The sequence below is a fragment of the Sinohyriopsis cumingii genome, chromosome 18 (assembly GCF_028554795.1).
Source record: "Sinohyriopsis cumingii isolate HCF-2022 chromosome 18, ASM2855479v2, whole genome shotgun sequence".
Lineage (NCBI taxonomy): Eukaryota > Metazoa > Mollusca > Bivalvia > Unionida > Unionidae > Sinohyriopsis > Sinohyriopsis cumingii.
In genome coordinates this window covers 18,163,623-18,191,498 of record NC_142978.1, presented here as the reverse complement: position 1 = coordinate 18,191,498, position 27,876 = coordinate 18,163,623, and the positions used below count along the sequence as shown (strand labels likewise).

General features: G+C 36.7%; 1 protein-coding gene across 1 annotated transcript; it reads right to left on the bottom strand.

The window, feature by feature from the left end:
- Nucleotides 1-793: 793 nt before the first annotated feature.
- Nucleotides 794-27,876, bottom strand: LOC149776170 (uncharacterized). The gene is made up of 3 exons (XM_089942471.1): nucleotides 27,608-27,876; nucleotides 6,929-7,000; nucleotides 794-3,497 (listed from the first exon to the last, which is right to left on the bottom strand). The coding sequence occupies exons 1-3, from the start codon at nucleotides 27,804-27,806 to the stop codon at nucleotides 3,025-3,027; spliced, it is 744 nt and encodes a 247-aa protein (XP_089798597.1). The 5' UTR covers nucleotides 27,807-27,876; the 3' UTR covers nucleotides 794-3,024.

Sequence of the window (27,876 nt, the reverse complement as noted above, 5' to 3'; positions counted from 1 at the left end):
AAGCTAAAAAGACAAATTGTTTATTGTACTTATTAATGCGAATAAATCAGAAAACAAAAACGTATCTTTAATGGGTGCTCTCTGTCTGTCATCCAATCCGACTCTCTCTCTCTCTCTCTCTCTCTCACACACACACCTACACACTCATCTTATTTAGTTTTCAATAATGTGATACCAAAATAAGCTTCAGCAGATTAAGGTTTGGCAAAACCTTTTTCCAACTGAAGAAAGTATATCAAACTTGGAGGATACAAAATGTCGAAAAATGTGTTGTTTTTTTTTTTTCTCTCACCAATCTGCCATTGATAATGAAGGGGCAAATTGTACATTGCATTGACAGTGGTAAATTAAGCCTAGAACTAATAGAACGCTATAAACAATTGGAACATAGTTAAGATCTGAAGCACACCCAATGCTTCTGACTGACATGGTGTTTTAAAGCAAAATTGAGATAATATGATTGATACGATACTCGAGTTATAACATTTATTTTTAGAAATGGCGTGTTAATGGTAATTACGCTTTCGTCCCCGTAAATGTTTTGTCCTTTTCAGTGCCACTCGCTACTACTTGGAATAAACAATTACCAGTGAAGACTTAATTGTACCAGCAAGCATTTCTAGCATGAAAATAGTAAGAATGAACAGCAGAGAGAATGTGTTCAAAGTGACCCTAAGCTTTAAGCATTAAATCATTTTGCTGGTGTGTCTCCGCGATAATTGGCTACCTATATCACATGACCACAATACAGATTTTCTTTCTTCACCCGCTTTGCACCAAATTCAAACTACCATTTTGTCGACGCTCAGTTCAATCGTTTAATCACCCTCTCTATAAACATTCTTACGCAATGATGCTGAGTTACATCAATAACCATGTATGATGACTTTTATTAGTAAAACGTAATCTCTCTCTCAAGGGACATAGGAACAAACATAATTACACAAATAACAACATAACAAGCACAAAACTCCACTACTATATCAAGTCTACACTCTGTTTGATGTACATAATTACAATTACATACAAAATAAAGGTTGAACATGTTGAGTTTTGGTACTTTGTAGTGTTAGCAGGGCAGGAATGTCTGAAACAACTGACGCCAATTGTCTGCTTTAGTGGGTCATCATTGAAACTATTGAATCGTTAAGAAATATTTTAATCTCGGATATATTTCATTGTGGATATAATATTATGCTGTTCTGGCTGTTTTCATTACATGTGCATGAAGTTATGTTCTCAAGATTTATTGCATAATATAAGTTTTATTATAAAACGTTGTTATGAACGCTTTTTAATAAATTTATAAATGCGGTTTTTCACATTTTCACATAAACATAGTTATGATTGGAAAAGCAAATAAATGGTCGGAAAATATGATATCGGTAACCTGTGTGTTCCTTTTTATGTATGCACCGACAAATGCTCGTTTTGTTTCTTCCTGATGTATGCCGCTGGATTTGAGTCTGTTATTTCATTAGAGAGTGTCTTTAAATATGCCCTGACTAACATGTCACTCAAATGTTGAAGTCTGCGAAAAGCTATAACTGGTTTGTGTGGGAAAATCAAGTTAAGTGGTTTACACGGTTCAATGGCTGACAAATGTTTGTAAGTGATGCGACCTATTTGTAGATTCTCTGTGTAGAAGGTGAGGAGGAAAGGTGAGCGTTCCATGTTTTCTTTTCCCTTGACTTGGAGGAATTTATCAAGGTTATTTGTTTGGCTTTGTATTACAAAGCCAAACAAACAACCTTGATAATAATAATATATATTACTGTTTATTAATCAAAGACATTAACAGTAAAAGGGTTAATATCGACTCCGAATTAATTGAGTGAAATAATTTTGAGAAAAATCATTAAACTCTTTTTTCTGTTTCATAAACGTGTGTACAAAGCCATTTCACTTAAATAGAAATAAAATACTGTCCTGTAAACGTAATCAGCTTTGATCAACCGTTTATAGGCATACAGTGACCGGTATGTACAGGCTCTTATAAAAGACAGGTTACGCTAAAAATGAAGGTCAAAAGTTTACAAAATTACGTAATAAATTGGTGTACTTTCATAAAAATGAAAAAATAGTATTGTCTATAGAATACAAACTTTGAGCCCTAAAAAGTAAAGAAGTGTTCCGAATAGTCCACCTTACTATATCACACAAGAAGGTATTAAAGAAGATAGGATCAGCCTATCTCAAGACCGGATGGATAAAAGTAGTGATGTCGACCATAATGCGCGTATTTGTCTTGAAAGGATTGCTTCCTAATGCCAGGGATCTCAGGACACCAGTCGTTGTCAGTGGTAGGGTTCGTAAAGGCGAGACTACTTCAAAACAGGTTTCCTTAAAAAAAAAAAGGAAAAGAAAAGAAAGAAAAAGAAAAAGACTTCATTCATTACTTCATTCACCTTGACATGATATCAGCCACACTCTATGAAGCAGAACACAAACACCTAATACACAGAATTGTTCTTATCCAAGATTAACAAAAGCTTATAGTTAATATACAAAAATATCCTCTTATAAATTTAAGTGATTAATTTGTCCGAAAGAGAAACGTGTTCTCAGTACCATCTCCCCAGGACAAAACAAATAATAACTTAAACACATGAAATGAGTACACATAGACGTACATACATCAAGCGAAGTAATTAGACTTGCTGCAGTACATAAACTATTTTTCTACGTCCCTGTAACTATCTAATGGATTCTATGCACTTCAGCTTCAAAAGATAATGACGTACGCTTGCATTACTTTGAAATAAAAGTCAAAGAAGATTTTAAACAGGATTCAGAGCAGAATTTTTTAGCTTTAAGATATATACATGAATAACTTGTTTATCGGCAATGCTGTCTTAGAAACCTATGTCTCTTGCTTCCATTATATAGGTAGTGGGAGTAATGAAGGAATGGAAGTGTCATGACGAAGTAGCAGTCACCAGTAGAAACAAACTTCGAGACTTCAAGCTTTATTCAAGGTCAGTTAGCTGTATTGTTCAAAATATATAAACAGCGATACCGTCTTTATTTTGAGCAGACAACACATGCTATAACTCGTCCTTCAACATATGGAGGACAAGGCAAAGATCCACAACTGGCTTGAACCACATACATAAGATGACCGTTGTGGTCTGGTCTCCCTCGGAAAACCGCTTCCGGACTCTCATCAACACACACATAATTTGAGGGCCCTGTGTGAGCATAATAACCTGACATAAGATAACCGGAATATTCCTGGTTCCATCCTGGGTAACAGTCAATTCTAGCTGGAATCATGAGGGTGGTTGTTCGGGGTGATCGACATACACAACACGGTACATCGTCATTCATAGAAACAGTTGAAAAAGGATTGAAGCCACTGAAGAGTTCGTACTCAGCGCCGTATATCAATCCGGTGGTTGAACCCCCGATATCCTTTCCCCAGGTCGGAACATCCGGTAAACAAAGAAAGTCGGCAGCCCCTCCACTGTGTGAGTAGTGAGAGCCACCAGCATAACCTGGTTTAAACATAATACATTACAGCTTTCGTATATAGTGAAAAATATGGTTGATAAAATATTTAATAATCTTTTTCCTAAATGTGAATAGAATTTAACATAGTAAACAATGCCGTCTCAGAGTGTTTAAAACAAATGTACTTCTAATAATTTTGAATATTACAAAGGATCTTGTACCTTTAAAAGGAGAATTCCTCACTTCGGCACGATGGATACAACCCAAATCCATGTATGACTTAAACTGAAGAAAAAAAATCGAATCGTCATACTTTTCTCTCAGTCGTGATTCAGTCAGTAAATCAATCAATAAATCAATCGGTCTGTCAATCAGTAAATCAATCAGTCAGACAATCTATTTGCCTACCTATCTATCTACCAACCTACTTACCTATCTATCTATCTGACTTTCTATCTATTTATCGATAAGATCGATCAAATAATTGGATATTGGTTTCATTCCTATAATTACATATTTAAAAATATACAATTTCTAATCGTGCCTTACGACTCTTGATTGTGTATGCCAATATATCCATTGATTGCAAGAAAAGTAGTATTAGGTGAGCGTGAGCGATGAAATGAAACTGCTTTACCTTTCAGGCATGGAAATTATGCTTTGCAAAATATATTACACTCTCAATGAAGTTAAGGTGAACTTACAAAATGGTGATAGGGCTATTGGGCGAAGCATGTGAGTAGAGCCGAAGAGTGGGATTGTCTTCTAAGGGTGAATTAAGAAACGCGTTTGCTTTATAATTTAAACAATAATTTTTGCAAAAATTCTGGAAATATCATTCTTTCGTTGAATAATAAGCTTTACATTTTGACAAATTATAACGAACAAGCTCAATTTATGACATCCTTGAATAGTGTCCTTGTTAATAAGTAGTTCAGTTAGTTTGAATAGCAAGAAAATAGTGATGACAATTAATTTAGGTACAGAAATACGCGTAAAGTCATTTCTAGACGGATTATCTCGCACATTTCACACTGATAGGCAAGAACAATAACCGTGCCACTTGTGGTAGTATATTAAGTTGTTCACTTTTTTCTCTAATAAGTATGCTTTTAATTAGAAATTGAAACTTGACTCACTCCCCAAGGGCAGAAGTATTCGTGAAATTGGTTTAATGATCGAAATGCTGCAAGTATAATTATGGGAAAATGGCGGAACATTTAATCTTTTACGAGAATACGTTTATTTTCATTTTATTGGATCTGTCTAAAGACAATGCATCACCTTAGCTGCTTTGGATGTAAAATAACACGCAAATCTAGGTATGGGACAACTGGATATCTGATTATAATTCATATTTCTATGCAAAGTGCATAAAATCATTCACAATCAACTCTGCATATATTTAGATATTTTAAAAGACAATTAAAATGTTCATGCAGGCAGATACACATTCTTTTAGAAATGCATGTAAACTACATTGCCTGTCCCTTTATTTTGTCTCTACTCCACAACAGTTATGTACTTCTGTTACGACTCCAGGCCTCGAGTAACATAATGGAAGTGAAATCAACAATTTAAGTCAAATCAGCAAGTTGTTTTTTTCTTTACAATACAAGGTAAAACCTTAAGAGTTGCTTACAGCTTGCGAAGTCCAAATATATATAATGCTCCGAAAATATAGAATGTTCCAAATTACTTTCATTAGTATTGAATGTCCCGATGTAAAGCAATGATGGTATTGCGAATGTATTTGAACGAGTTCTCAATAATTCAAAAATAATGTGTTAGTCCAAAGGTCAAAGAGCGCTTTGTACTTCCAATAAATAATTTAAATAAATGATTCCTCTCGAATCATATCTGAACACAACTGTAAAATCTGACTACAAACCGATTCCAGAGACTGATCTTATATAGGAATGAATTATGTGTTTATCAAGTTCCTATGCATACCCATTTCCATTTGACCTAGACGAAAAATAGTATAAATTATTTCCGATCAGAAAAACCAAGTCAGACTGTCAACATGACTGACCTGGACAAAGGTTAAGCACAATTATACGTATTCGTAACACTTCTGAAAGAGGGACAGCTATAAAGTGAAATAGTGTGTATTTATGATAATCACAGTAAAGAGAATATTGTCGTAACTCCATGATTAGTTCCAGTACTGTCGTGAAAGTTCTTTATATGAGTTTGATGGAAACAACACTCTGTCTAAAGCTTCCTGCTGATCTCTGATTTACTGCTCAATCTACTCGACGAATGAGCATAAACGTGTCCAAATCAAACTACGTTTAACAATTATTAAAATAACTAAAGTTAATTTTACGATGGTAATACCAATATTAACTGTTAACTTCAATAAGTAAATTATTAAATATTAAAATACTTTATTAAAAGAATCGGCAATTGTTTTGGTTGCTTTGTTTAAATTTATCTCTAAAGTCTAGGAAGAGAAAAGAACTATGGGAGGTAACTGTCTTTTGAGAGCTGCACATCTTAAGTAAGGGCAAGATGCATACTCTATAAACCAAACTACACACATAAATCAATCAACATGATAAAGGGAATTAAAATTCTTTTGAGGGGCAATGACTGCGATATCTAAAGTCTTGTAGCATGTATTCAGCATAGCTAGAGAGGAAACCTGTGAAATTAGTCATCTCTAAGAAGCAAACCCTGTAGAAAGTACAAACTGAAGAGCGGAACCTTTAGCACATAAATCAGGATCAATGTAAGGCACATATAACCTTTGCGGTTTTGCTTTTTTATATTTCAGGCACTGTGAACAATGTCAACTAAACTTTTGGTTGACAACGAGACTGAAGACGTTCGATTTTTCCCAGTGCTTTAAGGACGCCGTACTTTAAACAAAACTTAAGCCTTTCTTTTCAATATAACTGGAGGCAATAGTTACTAATTGTCATAAACCAATCTGTGACGTTTGGGCATAACCTCAATGATGATTACTAGTCAGATATGTATAATGCATGAACGCTTCAGCTAACACTCTTAAGTGTTTACCTAGGCTATAATATTTAAGGTAATGAATATAAATGAAATACACGTTTGTACTATGTTTTCTTCCATAGAATAAATCATATCAGTTGCGATAATGCATGTATTCTCGATATCGAGTGCAAACTCTAGTCTTCGTGAAAAACTTAATACCTAACATGTGCCTCTTTTTCTAGAGGACTTTAATTTCTATTATCGGTAAGGTGCATGGTCAAAGTTTTCCATCATTAAACTGGACTCAATATTTCAAATATTGAATGTTTCTACAAACTTGAAACCTTGCTGAAAGTGCAGAAACGCACGTTTGGCTGTATAAATTATTTGCGAATAAGATTAGAATTTAAGCATAGTTAATTTGCTGAGAGAGCGAATACTGTTTTGTGAATTAGCGTCACATATTTAATACAAACGTTTGTCAAAATTCCTTTCTAAAACCAAATGAAGTTGTACTTACCATTGTAAACAAGTTCTGTGTCATTGCCTGGGCAGGTCGACTTTCCCCATCTCACGTAAGTTGATGCGTATCCTAGAAATGAAATATAACATAATCAGTTAAAAGGTTTGGTGGTGTACTACATTATTTAGTATCGAGAGAATTGGAGTGTAGTACTTTGCCAAGAGTTGCACTAAGTCTCCTTTTCCAAACATTTTCTCCCAATGCAATTTTCAGTTTTTATATGACATTAAAAAGGAAATAAGTATTAAACAGTATAACAATATATATATATATATATATATATATATATATATACATATATATATATATATATATATATATATATATATATATATATATATATATATATATATATATATATATATATATATATATATATATGTGTGTGTATATATATATATGTATGTATATATATATGTATGTGTATATATATATATATATGTATATATATATATATATATATATATATATATATATATATATATATATATGGGGGCCATTAGTAACAGTAACTGGTGGCTGGATATCCTTGTTGATTGTCTTAGTACACTAAATATAATAAGTGCATGAAATTCAAACTTGCACCAAAGTCTGTTTATTTTCTATTGACAACGGTGAATTGACATTATAGTCTAAATTCTAAATTGATCCTAACTATTAAATGCCAGTGGTTTCATTGCAACTACGTAATGTCAGATCTATTTCTGATCTGTCCTTCAAAATAGGGACTGTCTTTATCAAAACATATCATTTAGCGCATCGTGCCCTACTAGTGTTTATCGAAAAAGCCATAAGGTGTAAGCGGAGGAGCGAATAGAAAGAAAAATAAAACAAAACTTGAACTATAATGAAATGCATGAATATGGGCTTGTGCCATTTAAACAGTACTGGGGACACTAACGACAGCGGATATAAGCTAAAGCAGCCAACGCATAGTTTCCATCTGAAAGTGAACAAGGGTATCAACATGCTGTTCTTGCAAAGGTCCAGGAAGTTATCTCCGTAGTTCACGAAAAGAGCAAAGCATCAAAACATTTGGAACACAAAGGTTTGAATATGGACGTACGAAAATAATTTGTTTTGTCTTTGCATGAATCATGACATGACAAATCTGCAGAGATACCTATTGATATTTAAAGGCAACTGCGAATCTGGAGAAGACAGATATGTCAAAGCGTTAATTTGAAGGTCTTTGTAGCAGTGCCAAAAATACTGGACGTAATTCAGACAGTAGATCTTATACTGACGGTCTTTCATCAAGAGGTATTATAAAATCGTATTCAAGGGATTTGGATACGTTGAAATCAGCCAAACATTACCGGCACAATAAAGCAACTGGCATGAACAGTTTATATTTCGTTCCAGACAACCCCATTTTCTTCACGTTCGGGACAAATACTGCTATTCAACATAAACCATTGTGCGAAAGGGTCAAGTCTGACACGGTAGACACGAAACATTGTATTGTTGGTGAAAATTGAATTTATACTAAGCCACATAGAAACGTTAGGTTTAAACAGCTTAAAACGCGTGATATAGTATGACAACATCTATGGTAAAAATCTTTCTTGATTATTATGCAATATCGGAGAGAAGAGTTGTCGTAGGCCTAAATTATTGGACACAAAACCCATTAATTATTGAAATCCCAATATTAGTGAGACATAGCTAACACATCAGTATACACCTTGCAAGTCAGATCATGTATCACAATCAAACTAGGTCTGGCTTTATCGCGCTTGGAAAAGATATAATTGCTAGTTTAGATTTTTACAACACCAAAATAATGTGAACGAACCCATGAGGAAAGCTGAGCATCTCTGTACTCCTTGCTGGAGCAAAGACTATCGATAGGGTGAGTACATATACTCCTCATCTTGTCTTTAGATAAGAACAGTAATGTTGTTCCAAAAATTGAAAATAAAACTATGAATACAGAAGGTAAGCATTGTTTGGCATTTTAACTTAAACATACAAAGAATGATTGTGTAATTCGAATTGAGAAACTCTTCTTTATGTATATTTTGTTTACAAATCACGTAAATGCCCCAGTGCTAGACATCACTATAAACTCAAAAGAGAAAACGATCAACTTATCAATATGCAAAGGTGATTGTGAATAGCCACTAAAGGCATATAAATACATTTTGTAGCGGACACACTCGGCAATGATGTGAGGATGTTTATAGTATGTACGCTGTATCAATGGTATATCACTCGTTGTATAAATTGTTCATCCTGGCAAGCCTGGCTTACTTTAAATGGAAAATGTATACATCTAGTTATATATCATTGATACAAAATATATATGCAGCAAGCCATATACCATTCATCTATTTGGTCCATCATATTTTACGAGTCAGATGTTTTTAGTGACCATACCACAATTCTTTTTTCACAAATTATCACTTACGAGCTAATGCGTATGACAAGTTATGTACATATTTTTTTTTATTGAATGTGTCTTTCTTCTTGTGTGATTTTTAGGGTTTAGATGAAGTTTTATTTGCTGGGATTCTGTTATTGCATTTTCATCAATGGGCTGTGTTTCAGGCTGCCTCTTCATGTTTTCGTGTTTGAGAGCTTTTAGTTGATCGTTGCTGTTTTTTTAATTTATAGTTTAAGCTGTTTTTGTTCTTCTCTTTTCCTTCCTGTTCATGTTGTTTTTTATTGCCTTTTTCATGGAAGTGTTGGTGTAATGTTGCTGTATTAAGGAATATGTTGCTGCACTTCAAATGTTAGATTGTTGTTGCTTTCGTGTTATTGATTTGATTCTTTAATTCTAATCTTTGAATTATTTGTAAGGCCTTTGTTCTTTTAATTTAAGTTTCGTATGTTATTTGATGTTGCTGTAGAGATTGAAGGATGCTTGCAATGTATTTTTCTTTAGGATTTTTAAATATATGTTGTTTCTAATTTAATTTAATTGCTGTGCATGGATGGTGGTTGCATGGATGAGAGATTCCATTTTGGGCATCGGATATGCTATTTGGAGGTTGGATTTACTCTTATTCAGTTCTCATTTGGTAGTGGGTGCTTTAGCAATACATGTAAATATTCAGTATAAATTCTCGTTTCTGATTGTTGCCCAGGGATTTTATTATAATTAAAATTGACACAGTATATGGACATGTCGATTTTATTCGTGTAGAACGTGAGATGATGATGACCAAAAGCTAAAAAAGATGGTAATGATTCCGCGGGGATAACACAAAGGATAGTAACCAATCTAATGACCACGACGATGCCAATATTCTTCTTCAGATGTATGTGTGTTTGATTCCGTTGCTTATCTTTCTGTGTTTAGATTTATGGTACTTGGTTTTCATTGTTAGTAATCTTTGTTATCATTGTATATCAGTAATTTCATTACAACATTTTTGGATTATTATATGTCTACGTTTGCGTTGATATATATTTTATCTTTTTCAAGCCATTTGGTTTTCTCACTTTGGCATTTGTTGATTTGACTTGCAGGCCTTGTTTTTCTAGATTTGGTTTTTGGGCTCCTTTCCTGTTATTTTTATTTAGGTCTTTTCTTATAATTTCTTTGTTGTTATATCTTTACGTTGATTATATTATCTGGTATTTGCTTTTTACACTGTCAAATGTCAGATTTAAGCATTATGTTCATTGTTATCAGTATCACTATTTGCTCAACGGGCCGTTCAAAGGCAAAGATACACATGTATTCATAGGACATATAGCCTTGAAAGAGTAACTATGTATTTTTTGTGGATGAATTCGGTACCATGACTAGGGTAGTACTACGTGTCAATGCACTCCGTGTCACTTGACGAATGAGTGACAGCCAGTTACATCTGCTGCATGTGCTATTAAAACTGATGAGTAAAGTGTATGGTAATTCCGCCAAATTGGTAAATTCTTGAAGAATATGACAATAACAATTACGAGAGTTAAAATATGTTAACTTTAAATTTAAAAAAAACAATCAGGAAAACATATACAGGAGTACGTTTAAGAATGAATTTATTTGCAAACTTCAGAAAACGGAAGCACGTATTACACTAACCTACGAAGAAATATTTCTTTCTGCTAGACGGCAGAGGGCAGACAGACCTGCATGCTACATATTCTGTCACAAAGGGCTATACAAACACTACATAATACATTTTGATCTGAAAGGACCTAAATGTAGAATCATCATATGAAGCTTAAGTAAACATTCATATCATTACGTCCTCCCTGTCCAATTTAACATGGCGGTCTAATGTTAAATTCCCGTTAGAGGCTGTAATCTTTATACCCTATTTGATAATGGAATTTCTCCTGTGGCTAAAATGCCATACAATACTACTATGACTAGTACAATACATCCAGAAAAATAACAGCAATAATTTCCTTCTTGTAATTTTAGACATGTTTAAGAATATCGCACAATTACACGACTTGTTTTGGTTCTTTGATATAGAGCTGAATAATGTTTGAAACGTAACCATCCCGACAAATCTCTTATTGTCCATAAGGCAACATATATGTAATGAGTAGTTGCAAGAGTTGATATTGAGTTTGAGCTAATGCCCCAAATTGTTCTGCTTAGTATTACAAGGATATATTTAATGATATGGATTTCATTTGTCACAAGCACACACAATTATCTCTTTGATGATTTTTATCTGAAACGTAAGTTTCATTACTACAGATATCTGTATGTCCGGCATGTATATTAAATCATTATCTGTCACCAAATGTTTACTAGCCGAATCGCGAGTGTTCTTATGACAATTTTGCTTCTGAATGAAATGTTGTGTACTTCATATTTTTGGAAGCTAGTTTTTGGTACGTTACGTCTTCTGTCATTCGTGGTAGGGAGGTTAAGTCGAAAACTTTGTAAGTCACTCGGCTATTATGGGATAATGCAACGGTGTTTTAGTACTGATTAAATGCAAATATCATCCAGCAGCAGAGGGGGCGAATCCCAAAACTTTTAGAAGCCTCCAAACGCCGAAATAAGCCCTTTATAAAACCCATGTTTCATTCTAAACGCAACTGTTGTCGTTTCCCCCAGAAGGGGCTGAATCCCACAACTTCCAAACGCCGAAATAAAACCGCGAGGGCGCTTCGTTGTAAACGTAATTGTCGCCGTTGTTGCTGCGCGCTGTTGTCGTCGCCCCCTCTGCTACTCTCTAGCTGAAAATCGTATCTAACCCGACTCGAGGATATAAATTAAAAATTACTTATACCAAATAATGATACACTCAGAATCTTATACAGCCAGGCTGTCTAGGGAGCAAGCAGAAGCACTTAAAAAACATATCCCGGTGAAGAAAAAGTTTAAAAAGGATGTGCAATTACAACAACAAGCACAAGTTGAGTATGCAACTGAAGCAAAGGAATTATTTCAACCCGTCACTGCGGCCACTGAAAAGGTTTTAACAGCTATTAGGGACCCCGAAGAAAAAAGAAGTGTTGTTCAAATATTGCGAGAAGAATCCGCGCTGCAACCTGCTAGACGAAAAATAATTGATCTCAAATCGAGATTTACCACCGAGGGTATTAAAAAGATTGAGGAATAAGCAGCTGCTCACAGTAGAAGGTATACTTTTGGTAGGCTTGCTGCCGAAAATTATCAGCATAGAGATCATCATTTAAAACCCGAGTATGTCAAAAATGTAAAGAAAGATACTTGGGGTGACTGGTTGTATAAAATAGCTACAAACGACTACACCATAGATAAAGAAGATATTGATTATCCATTTTTTGTTAATGGGTTGAGAGGATATTATGAAGCACAACAAGAGCAGCAAAACATAACGCGTCTCCCCCATCCAAAGAAGCATCTTCGCCGCCTGCTCCACAAGGCTCCTCTGAACTGGGAGCTAGTTCACCTGATCCATATGATGTATTGTTTGGTCCGCAACCGCCATCTCCTCCACCGCCATCTCCTCCTTCGCTAGGGTCTGAATCTCCTCAACAGTTTAAAATATCTACTCGGGGTAAAAAATCTCAACCTATTCTTACTTCTACCTTGCGGGGGCAACAGCCACCACCCACTGGCAGTGGTTTTGGAATTCCTTGTCCTGATAATATTTTCAATGATGTGTCCCGGCTAGAAGTTCTTATCGGAGGAAGACGCGCCGGAAACAATTCACCGGAAATAATTAATGAGGCCTCTGATATTTGTCGGAGATTATTTCAAGGTGGTATCATGGATGCTCACATATATCAAGAACTCGTCGATGAGCTTGTTGATAGTGACTAGGGTCACAACGATTAGATACATGACAATAGCATAACATGGTCATATATAACAGACATACACCTGCGCAGGTCAGAGCAGTAAACTCACAATTACCAATCTATAAAGCAACTTACGGAGATGGACTTGGCGATACCGCTCAGCGATTATTTGCAGGATTAGCACCAAAGTTGGGTCCACTTGCAAAACAACTATCTATGAAAGCCATTAATATTGTTGGTGAAAAAGCTATTGGTGCAATTGTTTGCGCTGCTGGCAAGGCGTTCTCAGCAATCAAAGAAAGACTATCGCGACTAATGAGACGCAAACCGGTGAAATTACCAACCACCGAAACCATGCTCGAGGATGTTAGTAAAATAATAAATCGAGCCGCAAATCAAAAACTAGCAGCGCTGGACGCGCAAAGAAATACTGCAGCAAAATTAATAGCGGGATCATCCATTTGAAATCACACGCAGTAGTATAAAATGTTCAAACCGATATCCGATACAGCATTCAATATAGATGAGTCGGTCGAGCAAGACAGATCGGTGCGTGATTATCAATTTTATTCCTATGATGCAAAAGTTCCAAATCAGCTAGAGCGTATTGAACTTCAAGTTCATGATACAAGTAGATATTTCTTACCATCTGTGGTGTTTATTGAAGTAGAAGGTAACCTTTCAAAGGCGGATGATACTAACTACGGCGCCAATGACCGAGTTGGTTTTGTCAACAATGGGATCATGGCGTTGTTTGATAGCGCCGCGTACATGATTGATGGAAAAAATATCGAAACAATTCAGAACGATCTCGATGTTGCCACAACAATAATTGGTCTAGCGAGATATTCTGACGACTTTACAAGATCATCCGGTCCATCAATGATGTTTGCCAAGGATATCACCGACAATGCCTATCATATTCAGTATTATATGAAACGGCCAGAAAAGGTCACTGCCGCTTCTGATGACGCAGATGTGGAGCCGGTAGTTTTTGGTTCTAACAGGACTTGCAACTTAGGATTTGCAACACGCCAAGCAATACTGTCAGGGCCTACCAAAAATTTTTCATGCGCGATTCCACTCACTCACATCTTCGGATTTTGCAGAGATTTCCGAAAGGTCATCTTTGGAGCTAAACACACAGTTGTGCTTCACAGAAAAGACCACGCCAATGATGCGATCTAGCGAGGAGTTGGTGCTGCTGATACTGGTATGGTAACAATAACGAAACTTTCACTGTGGATGCCAGTGCTAATTGGTCAGGCTAAAAAAATTACAATCGAAGAACGCAAGCACATGTGGGACAAAAATAACTTTAAAACATGATCAAATCGCTAATGGTGGTCCAAACAAACTGTCATTAACTAAAACACAACTTAATCATTTCAATAAGGCAAAGCAAGCGAAAACTGGGACTCAGCTTGATTTCTCTCCAGCCGAGGTCAAAAACATGGTTAAGACTGGCGGTATATTTCCTCTTCTCGCGGCAATACCAGCGTTGATAGCCGCTGCTGCCCCAGCTGTTTCCAAATCCGCCGCGTTAGGAGCTGTTGGAACCGCTGCTGAAATTTCACTAAAGAAAGCCACAGGGAAAGGATACAAAAAACGGACGCGGGCTAAGACTTCCAGGAACTCAACCATCATGGTACCCAAAACGGTTCTAAGCGTTTTTACTCCGATGTCCAATTTTGATTTGCTCGATGCTGTTAAACAATTAAATATAAAAATGCGAGACCAATTACCACAACAACCGAATAATCCAGAAACCGGAATTATTAATCTTGATAAAGCGATGGTCCAGGAACTCACTGGGTTACTTACGCGATCGATCCACGTGGAATTATCTATTTTGATTCGTATGGGTTAGCACCGCCACTTGAATTTCTCCGATATACAAAAGACGTCCCCGCGTCCTTGACAGGGTCAAAGACAAAAGTTTGGTACTCAACGCTGCCAACACAAACACTGACCGATCCTCCGATATGTGGCCAACAAGTATTGAATGTTCTTGATGCGATATCAGCTTCAATCAAACCACCTCACCTCGTGCACGAGTATACCACGGGTCGATTTAAATAGTTTCCTATTAAATAATGGTTGACATTTACGGAAGATCTCTTCTCAACAGAAAAGTAAAGCGCACCGATGTGGATTTATCAAAATATGCGACCAAAGATGAAATCGATAATCTTTTAAGTCTGACCGGGATAGACCCAGATGAGGTTGTTATTTTTCAGGACCGACACGGAAAACTAAAAACCAGCGATATCAAATGGCATGAAATAATTCGTAGGGTTATTGGAGCCACTCCGGGTAACATCCCTGTGTTCACTGACAGCGGAAAAATCAGAGATTCGCTGATATCAATCGCGGCGCTGCGAGATGATACACAAAAAGCTGCAGGGGAACGCGTAAAAAAGACCGGTGATACAATGACAGGTGAACTCAGCATGAACGGCAACAAAATAGTGGTTTTCCGCAAACAAACAATATGTTGACGCCATTGACGATAAACTAACCACGTTGCGGGCCGAGTATGACAAACACGTAGACGCGTTTACAAATCTCCGTAATAAACCTTAGAAAAACCGATGAGGCCTCAGATAAGTTCTTTGGAACTCCTTGCGTCATCGATATGAAGCTTTCTGATATCAAGACCAACATTGACACGATCAAACAAACACCGGTCATTTGAAGCGACAAAAGATAAATAACAATGTCAGCGACATCGACGGAATTGCTTCAACAGATAGTCGAATATACAAGCCCAGCGCGAACTTTTTTGTTAACAGTAACCTCAACTAAACCAGAATTCAATATTAACTTTCCAACTGCGATTCCAGTAAGCGAGATCGCGTTAGCACAATTACGAGTATATCACAGTTGGCCCAATATCAAATCAAAATCGTTTGGTGGATTGCCAGCAAATAATTCACTGGTATTTTCAAATAAAAATAAACCCGATGGCACGCCAGACTGGAATGTCGTTGGGTTACCAACCCGGTCTTATCAAATCGAAGAAATCAATGAGGAATTACAAAGTCGAATAAAAAATATTACAACAAAGGAATCCAAAATAGCAATAACTGTTCATGAGCCAACGCTGTCTTCTGCCATTGAAATAAACACCCCAGACTACGCCGTGGATATATACAATAGTTCAATCAGAACAGTGCTAGGATGGCCTGAAGTCGCTCCACCGACGCCACCAATACCACCAACACCTAAAAAGTCTGACTATGTCACTGACAAACAATCATATCATGAAATTACACTGTCATACAAACGACGTCTGGATCTTATAAAAGGGGCAACGTTGGGTGGCAAGATTGCCCTCTTCGATAGTGACCAGTTTTGGTGGGAATTTATTTATGAACGAGGCTACCAAGGACTTAAAGTCGTTTTAATTGACCTAAAAATATTATTGAGTATTTTAGAGAAATTAATGAGTTACATAAAACACAGCTAACGCGACTACGGCAGAGCTTCCAAGAACATCTTTTTGATATAACAAGTTCACGCAGCGAAATCATTTCACAAATCGAAATATTAAATCAACTTGCAGCCGACATGGAATATATTAATCAGCGAATAATTCAGGCAACAATTATTCATATTGACGACTACACTCGCCCTAAACAACAATTTTTAGATGCCTACTCGATGACAACAGCCACTCTACCGAATTTTAAATTTCCCGGATATAACATGCCCGAACTAAGAAAATCCGTCACCAACCTCGTCAACAAGTTCTTTGATGACATACTCGCACATTACAGAAAAACACAACCGGAGCCAACTATCCTCAGGCACAACAATAGTCTTTCGGGTGACGGCTGGCATGTATCCCCCGGGCATCGTAAACATAACCGAAGTGGTCGCGGTCAATCTTGTGTGTGATGTCACTGATGGCAGTTACAGCACGGACACGACAGTATCAAATCCACCCCAGCAAGGATTTATTCTTTACTCATTTACTTCGAAAGATGTACCACCTGGATTTCTGATTGTGCAAGAGACGATCAATCCGGTCTATCTACGATGTCATAATCCGTGGCTGACCAGAATAAATTTCGCGCCGACAGACCAGCGTGGTCGCCTTTTTGATTTTCGAGGTGAAACACTACATATTAGTCTGCTAGTGAAATCGTAAAACGATTTTCAGTCTTAAAAATATATATATTTTCTGCAACGCTGGCAAATTCACTGAAATTTATAGGGTAATTACTAGTAAAAATCACAGAAATCGTCCAATTTTTCAATTTTGATAGGGTGTCTACTAGTAAATACCACAGAAATCATCAAATTTCTCAATTTTGATAGGGTGTTTACTAGTAAAAATCATGCGAATTTAGTAAAAAGCAAAATAAATATATTTTTACTGAAAAATCGTTTGCGATTTCACAATTAATCAAGCAAGTATTATATAATGTATCACCGAGTGAAATGTTTCATACATAACAAAGAACTTCTTGATGAAGCTGTCAGTGTTGGAAAAGTTACCCTGAAAAAAATAATTGTTGATGAATACGGTAATGACGAATTTCTTTTGAGTGATACCCAACTACAACGACTAAAAAAAGATCATATTGTGATCGCGCATTGCTGTATACATCAAATTTTAGAATATATATGCGTATTTAGATCTTAGATTAGATTTATATGTATCACCACAAAAATGTTTTCGTGTATGACAAACAAGCGCTCGAGCAAGCAGTTAGGGTTGCATTTGCACAAGAATAAATTAACGTTAAATTTATCATTGACGAATACAGAGACGAAGACTTCTTACTAACACAGCAACAGTTAGATAGTCTCAGACGCGAGCATATTATTTCAATTGTATGCGACAGAGATCAAATTCTCAATTATGCACACTCCTGCATTAAACCCCACCGACTGAGGAAAATACTCTCTAACTCGGACTGATGCAAGTAAAAAAAATATACCTTTTTTTTTACTTTCAATTTCATTTCCAAGTACTTGACTTCTAGGTATCCTATTCAAAGTGAGATATTTACTTCATTGATGCTTGACTTTGTCAAGGTGAGGTATTTACTTCCTTGATCTCGTCATCCTTGACTTCGTCAGCCTTGATTCCATCAAGGGACATACAATTATTTAACCTCCTTACACGAGTATTTATTATCTGTTTTATTTCATACTCTTGAGCTAATTCCAACCTAATTTTTTCAATTTCACGAAACAATAAAACAAATTCATTTATTTGTGCTTCTTCTACTGTAGCCAGCGATTTATGCAAATTAACCTAAATTCTTTTTATAAATCGATACTAAGCAGGAAGAATATAATGCCCTGCGCATTTAGCTTCATGTAGTGAATCAAAATCAGACATAATTGTTTCAGAATATAGTGATATATTAAATCCGCGCTCTTCTAATTTTTAATAGCAGCAATCACATCATTGATATTTTCGTAATTCATATATATAATTTTATATATTTAAAAGAAAAAAAAATTGACACCACATCTCCTTGAGTCTTTAGCTTATCAAATGATAGGCTACCAAACTCAGGAGCGGAAACACAACCCCCATGTGAACCCCTAACCTGTCAAATAACAATCTAGAAGGCCCAGAGGGCGTGTTTGCGAGAGAGGAGACATTCCCCGTGTTGAGCCCCTAACTTACCCAAATGATATGCTAGCAGGTTCATATAGGGACAGTACAACATAAAGTATTTACATTTGTAAAGTTTCTAAAGTGCCACCGCATCTTAGCAAGCTTACAGTAGGAATGTACAACATATTTACATGTATTTACATTTGTAAACTCCTAAAGTGCCACCGCATTTTAGCAAGTTTACGGTAGGACATAGTATTGACACTATTACACATAATATTTACAGTAGGATATAATATAGTAACTAAGGACGGCACAGACAGATACGGGGTTATATTTCACGCTCTACAAAGTTGCACACCCTCCCTCAAAATCAATCCCGCAGAGTGGCAAAATGTCACCCCGTCAGGGTGATAACGCGGAAAGTTGTGCAGCTTCGTTGGGTTTCGAAACCCCGTACATAATTCGGACGCTATAGTATATACGACTGATACTTGGAAGTTCAAAAATAGCTCACTCGGTATTTTGTACTTGTTTTCTTAAATATAATCGCAGAAGAAATACAGATGAACCATAAAACCGAACAAATGTAATAAAATAAGGATTTTATCTGTGAAAAAAGTTTTATTCATTGTACGTCCGCCCGTGTTGACAGTTTTTGATAAAGTCACCTTGACGAAGTCAAAGGGGAAGTAATTGGAGACCGTGTTGTAATCGTATAGGTAATACGGAGAACTGTTTACCCGTTTGTAGTATATATCGTTAAAAAATTCTGAACTGAATTTAAATTCTAAACCGGATTTTAAATTCTGAATTTGAAAAATACCTGTACTCGTAAACGCGGAAGTGTTATAGACTGTGACGCAATTGTTATACCGCTCTGGGTATTGCACAATCTCAAGGAGTGTTGCGCAATCACCTTGACAAAGGGAGGGAACTAATTGCATGAGATATGCTTAACGGAGTTATGTCCCATTTATATTAAAAATCTTCGAATTTTAATGAAGTAAATAATAAAACAAAAATGGTTCATTATTTTTTTTGAGATGGCAGACTTGTATATTTGTTCTGCGACTTTTCGTACTGAGGGTATGCAAACATCAAAATATTTGCCAGCTGAGTTCATCGACTGAAATATTATTTCTTCATTCATATCTAAGTTTATGGATACAACTTTCTTGGAGCTCTTATTACTACGGCCAGTATTACCAGACCTACAATTTTGGCTTTGTGTCACAACCCTCAGATTGGATAAACTATTGTCGGTTGTCACACCGTTGATGTGATCAATTACAAGATCGTCTTCGATCACTCCGTTAAATACCTCAAACACGAACCTGTGATTATAATACTTCTTTTTCCCAACAGTAGATCTAAGATAACCAGTATTATTAACAACACCAACTGGTTTTTTTCAACCTGCAATGTCTGACTATTCCATCACGATTCGCTTCATAATTCTTAATGACAGGATGTGAGACAAATTCTTGGCTCATTTATATAATAATGTATTTGTCTAATTTATAATTTGTCTGAAAACTTAGTTATATAATCACGCTCGCATCTCAGTGCAACATCGTTATTTTTTTTTTTTTGTAATATCGCTTGAGTTCACGGTATCTCTTTCCTTCGCAACTTGCACATAACTGTGTTTTATCCCTGACCCCAACACCTATCGCAGACACGGTATTGGTCCTAAACTTCCCCTTCGGACGCTTTGGGAATGGTTCCAGCAGAATTCTTTTCTGCAGGATTTATTACAAGGAATTACGGATCCAACTTGAAGCCACTTGCACCGGTTCATTATATATAATATTTCTTATTTAAATGTTTGTCTTAAATATAATATGGAGGAGTTTGAAAGATTATATGCCATTGGCACCGGGAAAGCTTCTAGATTCGATCTTGACAGACTAACCCCTGACTCGCGGAGATGGGCCCTGACTGATCTGTTTAATATTATCAGGAATGCCAAAAAGGAATTTCGTAACGACGGTGCATCTCACGTATGGTCCACATTTAAAATTATACGCGACACTGACTCTGTCAATGTTGACTCTGTCAAGGACGCTACAATGAATGATGCACGAGCGAAAACAATTATTGATTATCTTAGTCAGAAATATTTTTTCAAAATAAAATTTATTGTGCAAGCAGATTCCGATACCTGGATTATCCGTGACAAAAATGACCCTATCCTTGCTAGCGGAAAGACTGTTCTTTTAAGTAAAGATTCCAAACCAGGAATGCTGACTGGGATTGATAAACCATATTACGCTCGAGCGTATCCTGTGACCGCGGTCATTTATGGAATCTATCCGATTAAAAAAAAAAAAATCAATAAACTCAACCCGATGAGATTGTCAAGGCTGAATTGTGTAGCCGAGCGAGTAATGGAACATTTTAAAAATGCGATGCGCGGAAACGGTCTCACTGATCTAAGACATTCCAAGATAGCAGCGTGGGCTGAAAAGGTCAAGGATACAGTAGCATCAATAAACGATGTCGCCGAGCTAGAAACAGCATTAAGATTTCCCATAACCGTAACAACGATAACAGAGGAAGTATTCTACAAATCGAAATATAATCGATATGGAGCTCCAATAAATATCATTGATCATAACGCTCACGCTTGGACTAACGCAGTCACGATATTGCCGCGGGATCGTGATGTGAAATATTATTCGGGAAATATATTTGATTTTATTAAACAGATAAGCAAAAACGACCTTGTATCGATGTGGTTGTTTAAAAGTTACGAAGATGGCGAGTATGATCAATTTGTAAAATCTAACGGTGAATTATATCGGACGTAATCTCTGCAACAACAAATGAAAAAAACTCGCAGAGAAGTATATGAAAATCGAAGATTTTAAAAACACTGAGCAGTTATTAACTAATTGTTTAACAGTTCCGAGTATTGCCGCTCACACCGCCAGAGAGAGAAATTCGTGGAGACCAACACGAAGTGAGTTTCTCGAGGATATACAATTGAGTTGTGACGAGTATGGACACGGCGGTTTGTGGAATATTAGGTATGACCACAGCGAGATGATTTCCGTGGATATGATTGCGTGTTATCCGGGAAGCTTTCTCGGGATGGGCGAGTGTAACGAATACTTTAAAAGGTTTGGACATCCCACGAACTCGATGACACGAGTTGCTATAAACGGTCCTTTACCCGATTTTCCCCTGACAGGATTTGCTCGTGTGACGTCGTTTGAATTTGCTAAAGAACTTCATCCGTGCTGTTATGTTTGGTTTGGCAGACACTTAAGTGAAAAGCGTTGGGCGCCAACAGTGTTAATGCGATATATGCTTGACAGCCGAATACTAGTATCGTTGACTGTCAGTGAAGCAATTGTATCATATCGACCGCAGGCCTCAGTTTGGTTGCCAACACCGGAGCGTATCAGTCTCGATCAAGTCATTGACGAATATGCACGAGAGAGTCCAAATACTCCCATGGAAGTTATTGTCGGTGAGGCTTCTAAAGTTTTTTTAAGATTAAACTCAGCAATAGTGAAAAAACAGCAAAGGATCTCGAGAGAAGAATAATCGGTAAATTTACTCAAGGTAGTGCATATGATCATAAACTACATCACTCTCGATTGATTATCGATGACGCTAAATTAAATTTTATAATTGCTGATGCCACTGCGAGAAATATATTTTGTAATCGGGAAGACGCGCTCTTGTCCGACGGGAAAATGTTAGGCACAATTGTAACTTATATTAATGGAGAATCACCTCAATACACACATTTAAGATCTTCGATGCTGGCTTATGTTTCTATAAACTTACTATTAATGATAAATCGATTTCCCAACACCGCAGTTAGGGTTGCAACGGATTCATTTTATATCAATAAAAGATATTTAGAATCACTGGCTCGTTTTACAAGCACTGATGAATCATGGAGTTCGTGGAGAATAAAAAAGGAAATGTTACATGGATATTGTGAATCCGCTGATGTTGCTATCAAAGATAATTATTGCAAAGCAGAATTATTAGAAATGTCGAATGCACCATCTGTTTATGATCCAATCACAGACACAAAACTGTTTATTGGAACGGACCGGGTGGGTCTGGTAAGACAAATCGAGCGATTGAATTATTTCGAAATTCAGATATGATTGTGCTAACACCTACACACAGACTCGCTAGGGAGATGAAACAACGAGGAGTCAATTCTTGTACTTATCACAGCTTTTTCAAATACAGCGGCGGTGTATGGACTTCAGATCGAATGGGAACCAAATATATTCCTGGGAAAATAATTTGGGATGAGATATGCGCAGTGTCGTTAGAGATATTAAAATTGTTCCTGGATTGGCTGTTAACAAAAAATACTGCTGTGATATTGTACGGAGATCACGGTCAGCCACCACCTTTTGTTGGTCGATCTCCGCATTTATGGTTAAAAGATTTTGTTGATTATTATGAAGTGTCTGATGATCATAGAGCACTTGATGCAACGTTGAAGGAATTTAAAACATTAATCAGATTGCAACCGAATAAAATTCAATGTGAAATCATGCGCGAGATGATTCCTGAAACTTCGATGAGCGACTTTTGGAAAACGTGGAAACCAGACGATTTGATAGTGGCAAGTAGAAAAAATAGTCAAAGACACACTTTAACAGCAGTTATTTCAATTAAACAAGAACAGTTTCCAATGTTGCCAACGCGGCTGTGTTATAGACCAGCTGATGCTCGGTTACAGAATATAGATGTTGATATACCAGGACAGTCAAGGAAACAGAATTTAGTATTGAATGATATTGTGCTAGTTGACACTGATGCTGTCAAAGACGCACTAAAAATGAATAAATCCCCGTGGACGCTGGGATACGCAATGACGATACATTCATCTCAAGGACTGACTATCAGTGATTCAACTGTCTGGATCGTTGATGATCGAATCGAGTGGTCAAACTTGGCTTACTTATCTGTGTCCAGAGTCAGAAGAATATCTCAGCTGCGAAGAATTGTCTTGGAAGAGTCAATAGCTGATAGCGATGATAACAACAGCGACATAATAAGAAAAGAATTAGCCGGTTACAAACAGAGTGACAATAAAAATAATAGAGAATTTGACCTTGATGTTGAATTTATTAACGCGCTGAAACAACAGCAGAATAATCACTGTGCGAGCTGTAATTGTATAATGTAGTGGTGTAATAAAAATCGAAGACAATTCACCGTAGATAGAAAAGATAACAGTCGCGGTCATACACGAGAAAATACCATGTTGACCTGTCTTGAATGTAATCGACGTAGAGGCGCCAGCGCCTTGGGTACTAGTTAAGCCATCGGGGTGGTAATTACCTGTAATTGCTCACGTGTGAATCCACGTTGAGGAGCAGTTGAATCCAGCCTGTAGATAGCTGGTCTACCAGTGGATCTAGTTACGGTGGATATCTTGTGTGCGGTAATACTCCAGATAGGATCAGTCGCTCTTTTTTACCACCTTCAAGTTCACCTGGTTCATATAAATATATCACAGTGACATTACCCAGTATTGGTTGTGCTGAAAAACCACGTCGTTGCAAGTTTATGTATTTTTTAGTGACCGCGATGGCAGGTTTCATGTTGGTTGTTCGAGTAATTTCATTATTTAGCGCAGCTATCACGCTTGGTAATCTTGCAACCCATTCGCGCGATCTCTTGTCCTGAATGAATTCCTTCGCGTACTGATATTCAAATAACCGCTCAGCAAGTGTTCGATTAAATCGCTCAACACTTGCCTGATGACGATGAAATGCAGTATGTCCTCGTCTGATGGAGACGTTATGTTGCTTCATCAGTGATGATACTGCGCCTTGAAATTCTTTGCCAGGATCAACTTGTAATAGATTTGGCCATCGTAGACCACCTCGTTAATAAATTCGTTCAAACGCAGAAGCAACCTCGGATGCTGTTTTAGTCGCTAAAGGTTCCGCATCTTTGTATCTACTTGCAAGATGAACTACAGTTAACGCGTACTTGTATGTTCGGCGACGAATGGTATCATGTGGCAGAAATAATGTATCAGCTTGACGAATTTCATTTGGCACACTAACATCAAAATGTGCAAAGTGATTTTGTTTAGGCGGCGGTTGGTAAATTTGTCATATTGCCTGTTTGGATAACCAATTTTTAGCAGCATCATGTGTGACTTTTGCTGCACTGGCAAGTTTACTAATTGCTGCGTTACCCCTCCAGTATCCTCTTGGGGAATAATAAATCGACTCCATTATAATTAATTACCAGCGCCTAATACAATCTTAGATTTCATTGCAGATTTTATTAACCAGCTAGCTAACCTCTCCTTGAAAGATTTATCAGTAATGGAATTTAACGAGTGAATTAATTTCACATCCGCGAGATGGCGCTGTTGCAAATCCTTACTTCGGTAAGCTACATCATGGACATGGCATGCGCTATAGATGGCATTTACTGGTTCTTCTCTGGGGTTTGGTTGATTCTGGTCATCAAGTCTGATATCAAGTCGGATTCCAGGACCACATTAATTATATCCTGGAAGATGTTTTTCTCCTGGGTATTTAACCCACGGAGCTCCTGGTAACTTTCCTAACTTGGCTGCGATATCACCTCCTTTTTTTTACTTGACTTTGATTTTGGCTTTGATTTTGGCGCTGACTTTGGTTTCGGCTTTGGTTTCGACTTTGGTTTTGGCGCTCCACCTGACGGAATAAATTTAAACTTTTTTGTGCCGCATCGACAACACTTGCCTGTAAGCACTTGTCGATTATTTGTTGTTGTAGTGGTTCTTATGTCTGTAGTTGGTGTACGTGCTCTACATTTCACACAATATAAATCCATATTCTTTTATAATATATCTAATGGAGATCACTGACTTTTCTGCTACAAAACGACGAGAGCCAATCAAACATAACTCGGTGCTACCAAATTCAATTCGAATGATAATTATAGGCCCATCTGGGAGTGGTAAGACGCAGTTGTTACTTAATTTAATAATGAAGTGGATGAAGTGGGATAAGTTGTATATGGTAGCTCCATCTGTGGACGATCAGCGATGCAAAAGCGTGTTAAAAGATTTTAATGAGCGTGCAAAGTCGTTAAACGACGGTGATGATGTTGTTGAATTTATTACTAGTATTGATGAATCACCAAGTATAGATGATATTGATGGGAGAATTAATTATTTAGTCGTGTACGACGATGTGATGTTGGAAAAACAATCAAATCCTGCCAGGATATTCTCACGCGGCAGACATAAAAGCGTGGATGTGATTTATGTAACTCAACGATATACACAAATCCCGAAAGTGATCAGGGACAACTGTAACATTCTTGCGCTGTTCAACGGCGTTGACACACACACGTTACGAAATATACATCAGACTTGATGAAGCGGCGATATGGATATAAATAAGTTTAGACATTTCTTTAGTCGTGCTCAGGCAAAACCACATGGGTTTGTAACGATAAATTTACATGATCCTCGAACACGGTATCGAGTCGGGTTAGATACGATTTTCAGCTAGAGAGCAGCAGAGGGGGCGACGACAACAGCGCGCAGCAACAACGGCGACAATTACGTTTACAACGAAGCACCCTCGCGGTTTTATTTCGGCGTTTGGAAGTTGTGGGATTCAGCCCTTCTGGGGGAAACGACAACAAAACGGCGACAATTGCGTTTACAATGAAGCGTGGGTTTTATAAAGGGCTTATTTCGACGTTTGGAGGCTTCTAAAAGTTGTGGGATTGGCCCCCTCTGCTGCTCATCCTAATTGGTAGGTGAAGTAGAATTAATCTTGAACGGCATGCATAATTTATACGGTCAATCTTGTAAAGAACGAACTAAGTGGGACAGTTAGGAATACTTCTTTGTGCCCAATTTTCATCATTTCTATATGAACAAGATACTTGAGACACCTTCAGTAACAGTATAACGCTTACAAGGTTGGGGTCAAAAACATTTTTGATGCATATGATTGACGATAAGTGGGTAATTCGTTCTATTTTAGTCACACAAGAAACAATTAATTCCTTAAGGGCAAGGGCTTTTGATCGTTATTTCTAAATTATCAGTTTATACTAATCTTCTGAACCTTTTAATTATCATAGTAAGCAGTGCCTTCTATAATTTTTAATAATACTGCTGTAGTTTTATCACACAATTCTGTATAATATTTGTGTGTTTCGTTTATGAAATAGCATAGTTCTTGAATTTGGGAAAAGCATGTAAAACAAATTTAAACAGTTTGACAGGTATGCAGGACTGGAAATCATAAAGCTCAGCGCGACAAAATGGATGTTTTGAAAGCACTGCTCATTGCATTCGGCTTTGTGAAAATCTAAGGTTTAAACTTCGAGCTCAATACGTTTCTTGATGCACAGAACCCAGATTTTGTACACTTGTGCAAATATCACATATAGTAAACCTTTTAATGCAGGTAAAAGTTTGTTTCAGTTACAAATCTTCCAGAAATGGTTTTATTCTACTTATATATATATATATATATATATATATATATATATATATATATATATATATATATATATATATATATATAATGTCTAAATCTAAATAAAGTATTGTTTTATGATAAAAGACACAATTTTGCATCTTGCAAAAGATGCAACGAAGGAAATTATGTTTATCTTTCACGAATTTCTCAGCCAAATAATTTATGTGCAGTCCCAAAATTGCCTAAGAAAGAGCGTACTTTAAGTAAAGTTATTGACTATTAAAAACGGAGCATGTGAAAATACAACATAACTATACCAAATAAAATTCTGCAATGATAACAGTGTTCGTGTGTCCATATTGTTCGCGCAGCGGCTGATAACATCCACATTAATCATTCGTGCTTTTCATTTGAATGCACGTTGAGAATAGTAAAAGTTATGAAACTCACCTTTTGTGGTACTCTCCAAAAGTCTCTGAACTTTGACTTCCATCCTTTGGATTCTTTCTAAAAGCCTGTACTCAAAGTCAAGCCTCGTGCCGTCATTTGATTCTGGGTATGAAATCGTTTGGACCTGCTTGCTGATAACGATGAACGCAACCAACGAATACATTGGTACAAACATATTATATGTATGTATTTTACGCATCAATAACGCATCTGCTCTTTATGCAAAAACTTCTCTTGCAAACAAGTGACTCAAAAAGGCAAGTGAGGAA

Coding starts and splice junctions, on each gene's coding strand:
- LOC149776170 (XM_089942471.1), bottom strand. CDS start 27,806: ATGCGTAAAATACATACATATAATATGTTTGTACCAATGTATTCGTTG. Junction 7,001..27,607: donor TTTGGAGAGTACCACAAAAG/GTGAGTTTCATA, acceptor TTTCATTTCTAG/GATACGCATCAACTTACGTG. Junction 3,498..6,928: donor CACAGAACTTGTTTACAATG/GTAAGTACAACT, acceptor TGTTTAAACCAG/GTTATGCTGGTGGCTCTCAC.